Source organism: Amyelois transitella, chromosome 31 (assembly GCF_032362555.1).
Source record: "Amyelois transitella isolate CPQ chromosome 31, ilAmyTran1.1, whole genome shotgun sequence".
Lineage (NCBI taxonomy): Eukaryota > Metazoa > Arthropoda > Insecta > Lepidoptera > Pyralidae > Amyelois > Amyelois transitella.
Window position 1 is genome coordinate 2,576,585 of NC_083534.1, and position 13,399 is coordinate 2,589,983.

The following is a 13,399-nucleotide window of genomic DNA, read 5'->3' on the forward strand; positions in this document are numbered from 1 at the left end:
TCCTAGCAAAAGGATACTAAGCAATTTAAATTCACTTTTATTGCAATTGCAACATGTAAAGTGCCACATTTTTGTCGATCTATCAATTTAGGACGAATTTTAAAATGTAAGTAGTATTTTTTATAGATTTTTAAAGGACATTAACAATTTAGTAAAAATTTAGTGTTTGCGAGGTCCAAGTTCGCGGCGTACTACTAGTCATTAAATAAACAATGTGAAAAAATTGCAATTATATGAAACAAATAGGCGCACTAAGTACAAGCCATGCTGGTCTAGTAGCAAAGAAAAAATTAGGTTAAAATTAGGGTATTAGGTTTTATCTCTTGCCATGCAGATTATCAAAATGAATTTTGATAATTAAGTATTTTCCTTGATATTGTTCTACTCTAATATACTTGACATTCTTATGCTGGAACCTGCTACTGTATGAATCTTTAATTTTTCATTGAAATATCCATCTGACCGCGGCCTTTCAGACTTTTGAAACTGTGTGCAGCCAGTGAACGGCTGGCTTCAACTGGCTCTGTCTGTACGTAAAATATTTTTTTGCTAAATATTAATAACAGTAACTGTAGGCGCTTCAATTTTCACAGAATATTTAGTTTTATGGTAATGTACAGATTTTAAAATAATAAATTAAATAAAAATAAAGTTATTATTAAAAACCGTGCCAAATTTCGTCAAAATCGGTCAGTAGTTATAGTTCACTCGTTATAAACAATAATAGAAAGCAATCAATCAATATATTACAGGTTAGATATAAGTAAAAATCTTTTTACAATAGTGTTTAGAAAAATAAAAAGTATCTGGTTGACCGAGCAGTGCATGATGGACGTCAGAAAGATAATATAGTAACATTAGTAAAAAAAAGTGCACCGCCCCAATTTTATCTTACTTTTTTGAAGTCGGTAAAATTTTTAAACAAAAAATTATTACATTTCTAATTTCTAAACTATATAAAATAATAAAAATGGGAGGAAATTTCCAAGTTGGAAACATTGCAAATAGTTATTTATGGGTAATAAGTAGAAATGACCATGCTGGCTGCCTCGGTTGCTGCCTGGTTGTAGATAATCATAAATTTTGCCAAGTTGTAAAAAAATATTTTTGACATTGTCAATCTGACATCCGTCAAAATAAAATAGCGTGGCTGGCTTGCTTGCTTAGCTGCCGCTTTTTGTTGTTTTTGTGAAATACGACATGAAAATTCAATTTTAGGGACCAAGTAAAATACGATTAGATGTACAATGGCGGGCGTGTTATTTGAAGATATTTTCAACGTAAAAGACATGGACCCTGAGGGAAAGAAATTCGATCGAGTTAGCCGGCTACACTGTGAATCTGAATCGTTCAAAATGGACTTGATTTTAGACATAAATTCCTGGATATATCCGATGGAATTGGGTGATAAATTTAGATTAGTGCTTGCTACGACGTTGAGAGAGGACGGTTACCCCGACGGCGGTGAATGGAACCCTTTAGAGACCGAGGGAAATCGTGCTGATAGTTTTGAGTATGTCATGTCGGGGAAAGTGTATAGGTTAGTTTTGTGTTGTTATTTTTTTTGTTGATAAGCTAAGTTTTACAATTTGAGAACTAACTCTGTTTCGTCGTACAAACTTGTCGTGAAAATTTCTTTAACCAACATAAATACACCATGTACTATACCTATACCCATATCCATTAATACACAATAAACATGCTGATAAATTTCGTTTCTTCCTTCCAGGATAGAAGGTGACGAAGCAGCAATGGAGCCTGCCTCTCGGTTAGCTGCGTACGTGTCATTCGGAGGCCTCCTCATGCGGTTACAAGGGGACGCCAACAACTTGCACGGGTTTGAGGTCGACCAGCACATGTACTTGTTGATGAAGAAATTAGCTTTTTAAGAGAAACAATTTTGTATAAAATAAATCTATTGATAATGTTGGCTAAAGTTTTTGTGCTGCATAAAACTTTAAAATACTTTTTAGTAGAGATATGTTCACATTTCAATTATAATTAACAGCATATATTCCTACCGCTTGCAAGTGTTGCCAGGAGAAAATTTGTGGAAACTGCCAAGATGTACAATGGGCTTCATATAGTTTGATACATGTATGAAACAATGTAGGTATACTTTTGATACATAATGTAATGTAAGTTATTAAAAAAATACTAAGAATTATATTGTATTTTTATTGTTTGTTGGATATCTGTTGTTTTGATAGTTTGCCTTGAATTGAACTGTTAGCAAATTAAAATGGGAACCTTGTAAGGGACAAACATACCTCAGTAAGATTCAAACATATTCTGGTCAAAAATCAATAAGCTTGCAAGAAAATACATTGATGAATGTTGGTAGGTGAAAAATGACTCACTTTTATCACAATAATTTCCCACATAGGCTTACTGAGAAAGCGAACTTAGTCATGGGTGCTGTTCTGTGCAATGTTTTGTAATGTGTTTCAAATATTGAACTAAAGTGTGCATCATAGCAGTCGATTCATAAATGCCTCACTTGTTATTTGTATACTATGTACTTCAACTTGTTTGTTTCTGTAGGTAACTTCTTTGTTTCTTACCCATAGTATACTTATTATTTGTCCTTTTAGTTGAAATGAAGACTGTCAAGATTTTATTTTATTTTGTTATACTTATAAGAATTCCTTGCCAAATACTGTAAGAGGTGTACTACTACCGTTGTATTTTTGGCGTAAATAAATAAATAAATAAATTTGTCCGGGAGGTATACATCCATCAGCAAAGAAAAAATTTGAATTTTTTAAGTCAATAAGAGATGGAGTATTAATGAATATACATTCATATAATAACTTTTTTATCCTTGGCAGAAAAGATGGAGCCCAATAGTCTTAAAATTTTTTTGCCCGGTAGAGCATTGAAAAACAAACTTGCCTCTTGTTGCAGTTGGGTAAATGATAAAAAGTCCTCTATTGTTGAGTACGAGAAACTTACAACGCCACCTCTTAGCTGATAGTGAAACTAAACAGACATGACAGTAAGTATGGCACAGTTTTATTTTCGGGTAAAAGATGTCAGGATAATGTTTGGTAATGGTAAGTAGCGCTCACTAGATGTCACTGGTTGTAACACCTCGATCTCTCGGCCTACGCTTTCAAAAACGGGCGCGATTATATTATTATGCGTGGTTTTTAGTTATTTTTATTACGAGTGGATATAGATCTCTTAATAATCTTAGCTATGTAATTCGTCGTTTGCCCACTATTTTATATTTGTAATGTCCTACTCCTTTAGTGAACAATAAAGCATTAACATTTACTTTCTTATCTACTAGGTATAATATACTTATTTCAACATTTTAAAATTTCCCCTGCTTTCTTTGATTTTTTTTCATGTGTATATGTAGGTCCCTTTACGACAGTGTTTGTACCTATTAGCTATATACCTATTTAGTTAATAAGTATCAAATAAAATTTATTCATGTCTATGGGTCTCGTAGGTACCTGGCTAAACTTCATACCATTTTAATGGATTTATGGCCAAATTTTGTTTGTTTTGTCAAAAAAAAAACTAAATTAATCAAGGAGTCTCCTTGTCATTCCAGTCCAAAGGTTCCAATAATGCTTGCAGCTTCTCAGGCTGGAACCAGACCACGCGGACCATCACCTATGCGCTCGGCTGACCGAATAAAACGGCTGTGGGAATGCGCGTTTTAGACTGAGCCAGATAGCCTGTCGGTAAAAACTAGTAAAATAAAAAAGAAAAAATGTAAAGACTTTGTAAAGTCTACCAACAGAGAAAAAATGGCGGGAGATGGTGACGAAAGTGTTGGCCTCATTGTGACCACGACCGCTGTCAAGAACGAAACGACTAAGAAGAAGAAGATTGTAAAGAAATCCGCTAGGAAAGAAGAATAAGTACTTAGTACAGTGAGAGTTTTCTTGGCTGAATTGCTCAACCAATTTTGAAACGGAAAATAGGATTATTTTTTCTGGAAAATTCCATTTCAGAAATTGCGGATTTGTTTGCCGCAAGCGGAACAGCGCGGGAAAATGCTATAGGTACTTAGTGCTTTACAAATTTCATTCTGAAACATAAGTGCGTACATTTAATGGAATATAAAAAATATAAAATATTGTTCTAATTTTATATAACTGAATGTGTGAGATCATTTGGCTTCCCATAGGGTGCCCAAGACCACCGCTGGGAGGTAGGGTAGAACCGGGTAATACCGGTCAGAAGGTATTACCGGTCATCGCAAAATCTCCCATACTACTACGTTCCGCACACGCACACATACACAGCGCGTCGCATGATGTAGCCGAGCGCGAACGCCCCGGCCCCCGCTTCATTCCAAGCCGCCATTTGCAATGAACGCACGTCACTTGTTTTCGCGCCCAGTTGAAGTAATTTTTCGGGTTAAAACAATAAGAGGTGAGTATTTATTGTTTCACATTTCTAACATTGTTACTGGTGATTATTGTAGCATAAATGCTAAGCATTCAAAGTAATATTCTTTTTTGAACTAATCTCGACGAGTTTTTAACCTAGAATTTTATTTACGGAAATGTTTCTAGTCGGGCAATGCCGGTCGCGCTGACCGGTATTACCCGCATGTAAAATAAGTAAAAAATATTGTTATTTATGTTTGTTTATTATTAAAGAATGCCTAAAAGAAGAAGCCAACCAGTTTCAAAGGCGTCATGGAGCCAAGATCAACTACGCAGAGGGTTCAACCTGGTGGCGGATGGAAAACCTATTCGAGAAGCAGCGCGATCTTGTGGTGTACCGTTTTCTACGCTTCAAGAAAGGATAAAGAACAAGAACAGTAATAAACCACAACTGGGACGAAACACTGTCTTCACGAGGGAGCAAGAAAACGAAATGGCTACGCAGGTTAAGTTCCTTGGTAAAATATTTTACGGGTGCACTTCGCTTCAAATTAGGAAAATGGCATACGAATATGCTGTAAAAAATAACATTAAGCATAATTTTAATGACACTTTTGAACTTGCTGGCAAGGATTGGCTCAAAGGATTTATAAAAAGAAATCACTTATCTATCAGGAAAGCTCAAGGTATGAGTCTGAATAGAGCAACTGCTTTTAACAAAAACGAAGTTGGTATGTTTTTCAAACTTCTTACAGAGCTAATGGATAAATACAAGTTTCTGCCAAGAAACATATGGAACGTAGACGAAACTGGGATTTCCGCAGTGCAAGACCCCGGAAAAATTGTGGCAGAGAAAGGACAGAAACGTGTAGGTTCTATTACTAGCGGAGAGAGAGGAAAGACTGTGACAGCTGTGTGTGCTGTAAATGCTACCGGAGTCTACGTCCCACCAATGCTAATTTATCCACGACAGAGACATTCATCTGCTTTAGAAACAGACGGCCCTCGAGGGGCAGTCTATCGGTGCTCGAAAAATGGCTGGATTAATGAAGATCTCTTTGTAGATTGGCTTAAGCATTTTGCAGAATTCACCAAGCCTTCAGAAAACGAGCCCATATTGCTGGTCCTGGACAACCATGCAAGCCACATTTCTTTGAGAGCTTATGAATTTTGCAAAGGCAACAACATAGTGATGTTATCATTACCACCACATGGCTCGCATAGAATACAACCCCTAGATGTTTCCGTCTATGGTCCATTGAAAGCAGCCTATAAACAAGAATGTAATCTTTTTATAAAGAATCAATTGGGAAAAAAGATAACACAAAATGATCTCGCTTCACTGTTCAGAAAAGCTTTTCAAAAAATAGCAACCATTCCAAAAGCTGAAGCAGGTTTTGCTGCTACAGGAATATATCCTTTGAACCCCGACGTATTTACAGACGAAGATTTTGTGGCTGCTGAAATTTTAAATAGTAACGAAGTTGTAGTTTCGACAGAAGAAGTAAGAGACCGGGATAACAAGACACCAGAAGCCCAAATCATATTAGATGAATCAATAACACATGACCCACCAACTCATTCTCAGACCATTTTATCTAAATCACCATCTCTTATTGATGTAATTGAACCAGTCTCAACAAATAATACACCAATAATTTCCGCATTTGAGCAGCCGAGCAATATTTATACAAACCCCATTCCTTCTACCTCAGGAAGTGGTAATACTATCACAGTTAGGGATCTTCTGCCACTGCCAAGTAAGTCGATGGAAAAGACAAAAAATATACTATCTCGCAAGCAGCATGCATCAGTCCTGACAGGAACTCCTAACAAACAAGCATTGATTGAGAAAGAAAACAGAAAAATTTTAAAAGAGAAAAAACTTAAAATAAAACCTGAAAAAAAGACAATTAAAAGAAAAGGAAAATCGATCGAAGTGAAAAAGGCTAAAAGAAGAGTGCTTCAAGACAAAAACAAGCGTAATGATAGTACATCGGACTCGGAAATAGAAATGACAGACTTACGTGAAGATGAAGACACTGATGCTGATGATGATTATGAAAATAAATGTATCATTTGCGATGATTATGGGCAAAATAACGAGCTGTGGTATAGATGTGTACTGTGTGGCCTCTGGGCACATGCTGAATGCTCTGGTTGTGACTCTCCAGAGGGTTATATCTGTGACTTATGCCATAACAAACCTTGACCGGTATTATCAACCGACTGACTGGTTTTACCCTCCGTGGTGTCGAATACCAGTCAAAGTAGTTTTTTTTTTAAGACTAATTATGCCAAAATTGTTTCAGTTATTGATCTCAATTAATGTGATTTAGTTAGAAGATTACCTAAAGTTTGTTATCGATAAGATTAATAAAGGAATATTGATTATTATTTGATTTGTGATTATTTCTCCTTAAGCGACCGGTAATACCCATTCTTACCCTAAACCGTGCGAATTGCCAGGAGCTAACTCTAATGAGGGAGTGCCGGGGAAGGCGCCAGTGATCCCTATTATTTTAAAACGTCCATTTTGAATGGCGGCGACGTTTTTTTAACCGTCTTGAAAAAAATGGTGGTTCTCATTTTGACCTTGTGTATATTTGTATGTGTGTTTGTCCTTTATTTTCTACACTTAGAAGAAAGTTTTAAAAATTTTACCAAATTATAGAGTAGGTATATATAGTATATACCTACTCTATAATTTGGTAAAATTTTTATACCTACCTATTATTACTCTGTCATCGTACCTAAGTAACCTAGGTTAGGACAGAGGCTTCTTTTTTTTCCATTTTTTTTTGCGAGGTAAGTACCCTTTTAGACGGAAGTTGAAAAAAAGACCGCAATTTAATTGATCAAACAAACTATTCAAGTCATGATGAGATTCGTAAACAGAACCATATTGTTTTCACATTCAAATTCCGAACATATCGATTTTTCCAGTCAATTAGCAAACAAACTGTCGTTCGAAGTTCAAACAATAGAAAAACAAAAGCAATTAAGGGTTCGCGCACACGACCCCGGCCTCTCGTTAGGGCGGCACGTGCGGGCTCTGCGTGAAATCACGCGTGTAGGCACGCCTTTAGTATTTTGTCTTAAAAATATAATAAAAAAATAAAATGTCTTTTAATAGAGACGAAATTTAGGTTGTGTTATTTTAAATGTGATATGGTAGTTATAAACAAACCAATTCACTTTCGCAATTATAATGCCTATTAGTAGAAATGGATGAATTAAGTAGATATTAAAATAAGTAATTGATAATTGTAGCGCAAGCTGTTTCTACTGCAGCTTACCTATCTTATATTTCACATTCATATAATATCGTCTATAGCCCTTGCGGGGTAGACAAATCCAGCTGTCTTGAAAGACTGACAGGCCACGTTCAGCTGTCAGGCTTAATGATAGAATTGAGATTCAAATACCTACTGACAGGTTGCTAGCCCATCGCTTTCAAAGAAGAATCCCTTTATCGACTTTTACGACATCCATGGCAAAGAGATGGAGTGGTCCTTATTCTTAAATTGGTGCCGGGAACCACACGGCAAGGATTACCTAGATATACCCTTGTATAAACTAGATCGGCATTATTTCTGTCTAGCGACCTGCCTTGAAGTCATCTAGTTAACCTTGTCTTCAAACATTAAACAAAGGTCTTTTATAAAGACACTAGCTGTGCCCGCGACTTCGTCCGCTTGGAATAGTTATTTTAGACATCATTGAAGCCCTCAAGGGTGAATAATTTTCCCCGTTTGTTTTATTTTGCAAATTTTCCATTATTTCTTCGCTCCTAATAGTTGCAGCGTGATGTTATATAGCCTAAAGCCTTCCTCGATGAATGGTCTTTTCAACGCGAAAATAATTTTTCAATTCGAACCAGCAGTTCCTGAGATTAACGCGTTCAAACAAACAAACTCTTCAGCCTTATAATATTAGTATAGATGACAATACTTATGTAAGTATGTAGTTTTGCATGCGACCCCTAACAAACGGACTTTTGTACAACAATTTAATGAATAAACGCTTTATCCGTTGATTGGGCCTATTAGAGTTGGGAGGATATTAACAGCCCGGGGAAGTCATTAAAAGCTCTTGACTCTAGAGAATACAGTAGGTATTTCAATTAACTCTAAACTCTCATTTGTGTTCACACACACACACACATAAGTAGGTACCTTAAGTCTTTATTCCATAGAGAGTTTAAGTCTATATCACTTGCGGGGTAGACAGAGCCAACTGTCTTGAAAAGGCCACATTCAGGTGTATGGCTTTATACTTAGGTACTTAATGGAATTGAGATTCAAATAGTGACAGGTCGCTAGCCCATCGCCTACGAGAAAAAATCCAAGCTTATGAGCCTATCCCTTAGTCGCCTTTAACGGCTGTCACAGGGATTCGAAATCTCAGTTTCATCATTAAACTATCCAATTTGACCTTCAAGTGTTGTGATTCTGTGTTGGCTCTGCCTACCCCGTTGACATATGGAATGGTCGTGAAGTGAGTATGTGTGTGTATAAATATAAACTTACACCCTTGACAAAAGAGTAGGGGTCGGATGAGACATATCTACACCGGAATTATTAATTTTATCAACAGAAAAGGAACTAAGTTAATTTTTCCAGCTCTGTTCTCTCAATTCTGAAGTGGGCAACTTTAGAATTAAGAGATGGAAAAAATGTTTTAAAAGAAGTCGGTAAAAGGGAGTGAGGGGCGTTTATCAGTGTTAGTAACAAAAGTAGATATGAATCATTATTCAAGATTTATTTGCGCGTTACGAAGTCGCGGGCAGAAGTTAGTAGATTAAGGCGAAAATGGTTAGGTAAGTGATTAATGTAAAATGGCCGAACTATAGTAAAGCCCAAAAATTTTAAAACTTTGTCAGTCAAAAGCCAAATAAGAAGAAAATGTTCGAATTATAAAATCAAATCGCCTAGGAGGCCATTGGTCGAGGCGCCGCCAATCGTTGTGCGCCGCTCTCCGTAGGCGGGAAGAGGCAACCGTCAAATGCAAATGAGTTTTTTTTTAAAGAACCAGTTTCCGCGCGTCATTTTGTTTATGGCCGGCTTAATTTTTTTCTTTTTTTAACTCGGTACGGATAAGAGCAGCACCTTTTAAATGCATTTATGGAGGATTGATGCGTGAAGTTTATGATTAGCGTTAATATGACATGGATAATAAATACTAATTTCCTTTTATAATAAGTCTTTTTAAGAACTTATCCCTTCATCTTTGCGGAAGATAATGCTGTAAAGCAAGAGAACCAAGGAATAAGTAAGTAGATTATGCCTCGAAACGGAGAAAACAAAAAACTCGGAAGTCGACTCCAGCTGACAAAGACTGAATAAAATAAGTATAGGTATTAGTCTGGATTGATTACCTACTGTTTACCCCTTTATAAAATACTTTTTGTAAAGCACAACTTTTTTGCCCTAAAAACTATAAAACTCTGGAATGCTTTATCCAACAGGCATAATTTTAAGGGAAAGGGTAGGTACTAGGTATCTGTATTTTTATTTATGTACTTTTATGACTATGAATAAAACATTTGTGTAGATATTTTTTCTTGTAAGCAGACTATTTTCCATTAAGTTCAAGGTTCATATAACTTTTTTAATAATTTTTCTTTGTGAGTAGCGGTTTTCTTAAGTATGGTATTAAAAAAGAAGTTACAGTAGGTAGTAGATACTTACTTATTTACAGCGGACGACATAGACTTTAGAAAAATTTCTCTCTCTCTCTCTCTTTTTTGCGTGATCCCAATTGGGCCCTCAACCACAATGCTTCGTGACCTGGGGTTTGCTCTCCTACCATCACTTAATACCTACAAACTAAGGGAAGTACCTATTAAGATTGAGTTTCTTTCATAAAGTAGGTAGGTTTTTCTTTTAAACGGGAACTTAAATTTGCCTTGATTTCTTTTTATTTTTTTATTTTAGTATTGAATCCCATTGTAAGTATACTTATATAATAAGTACCTACTTACCAAGGAATAGGTAGATAGCTAATGTTAAACGGTTGTCTTAAGATGATTGTTCATTCATTAATTCATATGATCACGTCACGAGGTAGACAGACGAGGTAGACAGTCTCGAAAAACTGATAAGGCCACGTTAAGCTGATAGGCTTTATAATTCTAATTTAATAATAACACGCATTTATAATAAGCTTCATCAAAAAGTCAACCAGCTTAATGTACAATTCCACTGAAAAAAATATTTATATTTACCTACACAAACAAAATTTCGTCAGCCTATAAATAACACAAAAAAATTACCACATAACTTTTTTCAAGACGTCACCAAACCCAGTTGGTTTATTTTTCTGACAAACTATATATCTATGTGTGTTGTTTATTATTGTAAAATATTTTCTGCTACGTATTTGAAAAACTGGTGGCTTCTTGTATACAAGAAGGCATAAGTAAAGCTCTTATTTAGTCACCAGCTTAACACCCACGATATCAGTACCGCCAAGCGCCATTACATCAAAGCGTCATTAATTTTAATGTATTTACTTTCTATCATACGTGCGGGAATTCGCACACCTCCAGGATTAGCCCCCCCTCATTCCCTCTTCCCTCTGGAAGCGAGGGAGCGCCGAGTGCCGCCGCGCCAGTCTGTCGGCGAGGCGAATCTCAAACGCATTGGCCCTATAACCACTATGCCTTTGCCTTGATTTCTCGAATTAATTGGCGCGAGCAATGCGTTTTTAAAATACCACTTTTTTTTTCTGAAAGTACTAATGTTTATGAATTTTCGTTCTGAACATTTATTTGTGGAATGTGCATTCGATATTTAAAAATGAGAAAGAAAGTATCGAGGACATGTGGATTTACAGTGAATAGTGTTGTGAAAGACTTTCATTTTTTTGTGTGATAAATTGTGAAAATGATTTTACTGTTTCATAGTGCTGTACCAATTGGATTCTTATAAGGTAATTTTATTATTTATCTGCATATTGTTTAGTTTAGTTAAAGTTAAACAAGCAATAGGCATATACATATACCTATGTACAAGTTAATTAAAAATACACTGCCTACTTACTTAATTATCAGTAAAGTTTCCACTAATAAGATAGGTAGGTACAGTAAGTTTTGAGCATATGCTTCTATAACTTATAGGAGAATACTTGAAGGTAAGTACCTACTTATATGGATAGATAGATATAGCCATTCCTACTTATATACAAATTTACCTCCTTATATTTGGTAATAATAAATTTATACGGGACAAATTACACATAAGTACTGAGTTAGCCAAGTAAGTTGGAAACTTGTGTTACGATATACTAGATAACTGACAAACATCATTAGAAAAAGTTAACTCAGGTATCGGAAAGAAACCCATGCATGTAGTTGAATTTAAGTAATGTCTCTATTCTCTAACATAAAATACAATATTTGTTAAAAAAAAAATATTTACCCCACTGTAAAAACTGTTTAGAAGTTGACTATTCTACTAATACTTATTATAAATGCGAAAGTTTGTGAGTAAGGGCCTATGTCAGGATGTCAGTTCATACTGACATCCTGACATAGGTTACTCTTTCACGCAAAAACTACTGAACCGATTACGATGAAATTTTGTATGTAGGTAGCTGAAGACCCAGAATAATATATACCTACCTAGGGTACTTTTTAACCCGGAGTTCCCGCGGGATTGATAGGGTTTCCATGCGGACGAAGTCGCGGGCGGCCTCTAGTGTTGTTATACCTATTTCCTTACTTCTTCTATAACTTTCTTGATTTAAATTAAACCAAAATAATATCTACCACTAAAATGGTTAGGCCTGACGATGTTACAGCAGTTGGGTTCTGGAATTCGCATTTCTTACCGAATCTATTAGTGTCTCTTTTTTATATTTAAAGTTTTTTGAGTCTGGAATCTTTTTTTTATAGGTAGTATTCCCTACCAGGCAACCAGCTGAAAATAGGCAAAAATCCGACTTCCTCAAACCAGCATCATGGCTAAAGGCGCACTCCGGGCTCCTCTCCAGAGAGTTATTCACGTAGTAGGACGAATAATACTTACTAATTTATTATGTGCTTGTGCTCAGTATACAATACCTACCTACGTACCTATATGTATGCAAGTAGAGTACTTACTTTGTGCAATAAAGATTAAATGAAAGAACCACAAAGACAAATATCCGATACGCTGGCCACAGCCATAAAAATTAAGAGTAAAAAAACAATTAAAAAATGGAACACGCGAGCCGTCTGCGTCAAAACAGGCTCAAGTTACCAACCTTAAGATTTAAACAAAAGCTTTGTTTCTCTTACGATTTTCGAATTTGGAATGTTGCCTTTGTCCTTTGTTCGAATTGTGACCGTTAATAAAATAATATGGCGTCAGGCTTGTGACACGACTTTATGACTGTAGGGACGGTAAATTTAAGTTATTGCCCATACTGTAAGTACTTAAACACATATCTACCTACAGCAACGGTTCAACCTCTCTTGAAATTAATATTTTACATAAGTATTTCACCTGTTAGGTAAGTATTAATGTATTGCTCTTACTGCAATCCGACGGATTTCAATAAATAAGTAAGTATAAAGGGTGCTTAGTTAATCGCATTTCAAATTTAAGGACATAATAGATAAATTATGAACACGCTTAATTTTGTTAATAACCTTTGTAACCGATAAAATACGCGTTGGTTAAAAGTTAAAAATAATCAAAATAATGCACAAAATCTCAGAATGTTTGTGAAACGTGAACATACGCGCATCTAGCTGTCGACTCGTGGTTTGGATGTTCTTGTTTTTGTTGGAAAATTAGGTTAAAATCTTAACCCGATTTTTTTCTCATTATTTGAAACGATAATGAGATACTGGGTGCCCTCTCTTAATATGCAATTTACCATACACCCTGTATAGTCCATTTCTATAGGAACTAAAATAAATGTAAGTACAGTATTTGAAGTAAGTAAGTAGATAGGTATATCTACTTATTATATCATAAGACTTGTTAAAATTGTTCACTTATTACCTACCTAAATAAAAAAATCTGTTATCAACATTAAGTAATAATATAATACTT

The 13,399-nt window shown here is 35.5% G+C and overlaps 2 protein-coding genes across 2 annotated transcripts; both read left to right on the plus strand.

The window, feature by feature from the left end:
* Positions 1 to 1,122: 1,122 nt before the first annotated feature.
* LOC106130094 (DNA-directed RNA polymerases I, II, and III subunit RPABC3) lies at positions 1,123 to 2,167 on the plus strand. Its single transcript, XM_013328856.2, has 2 exons — positions 1,123 to 1,540; positions 1,730 to 2,167. The coding sequence occupies exons 1-2, from the start codon at positions 1,248 to 1,250 to the stop codon at positions 1,887 to 1,889; spliced, it is 453 nt and encodes a 150-aa protein (XP_013184310.1). The 5' UTR covers positions 1,123 to 1,247; the 3' UTR covers positions 1,890 to 2,167.
* A 2,031-nt stretch (positions 2,168 to 4,198) lies between these two features.
* Positions 4,199 to 6,660, plus strand: LOC132903885 (uncharacterized). The gene is made up of 2 exons (XM_060953341.1): positions 4,199 to 4,395; positions 4,626 to 6,660. The coding sequence occupies exon 2, from the start codon at positions 4,627 to 4,629 to the stop codon at positions 6,562 to 6,564; it is 1,938 nt and encodes a 645-aa protein (XP_060809324.1). The 5' UTR covers positions 4,199 to 4,395; position 4,626; the 3' UTR covers positions 6,565 to 6,660.
* The last annotated feature ends 6,739 nt before the right edge of the window (positions 6,661 to 13,399 follow it).

What these genes read in the sequence shown, in the direction of transcription:
- LOC132903885 (XM_060953341.1), top strand. Translation starts at nt 4,627, where the DNA reads ATGCCTAAAAGAAGAAGCCAACCAGTTTCAAAGGCGTCATGGAGCCAA.
- LOC106130094 (XM_013328856.2), top strand. Translation starts at nt 1,248, where the DNA reads ATGGCGGGCGTGTTATTTGAAGATATTTTCAACGTAAAAGACATGGAC. An exon ending in ATGTCGGGGAAAGTGTATAG is followed by an intron (nt 1,541 to 1,729) that starts GTTAGTTTTGTG and finishes TCTTCCTTCCAG; the next exon opens with GATAGAAGGTGACGAAGCAG.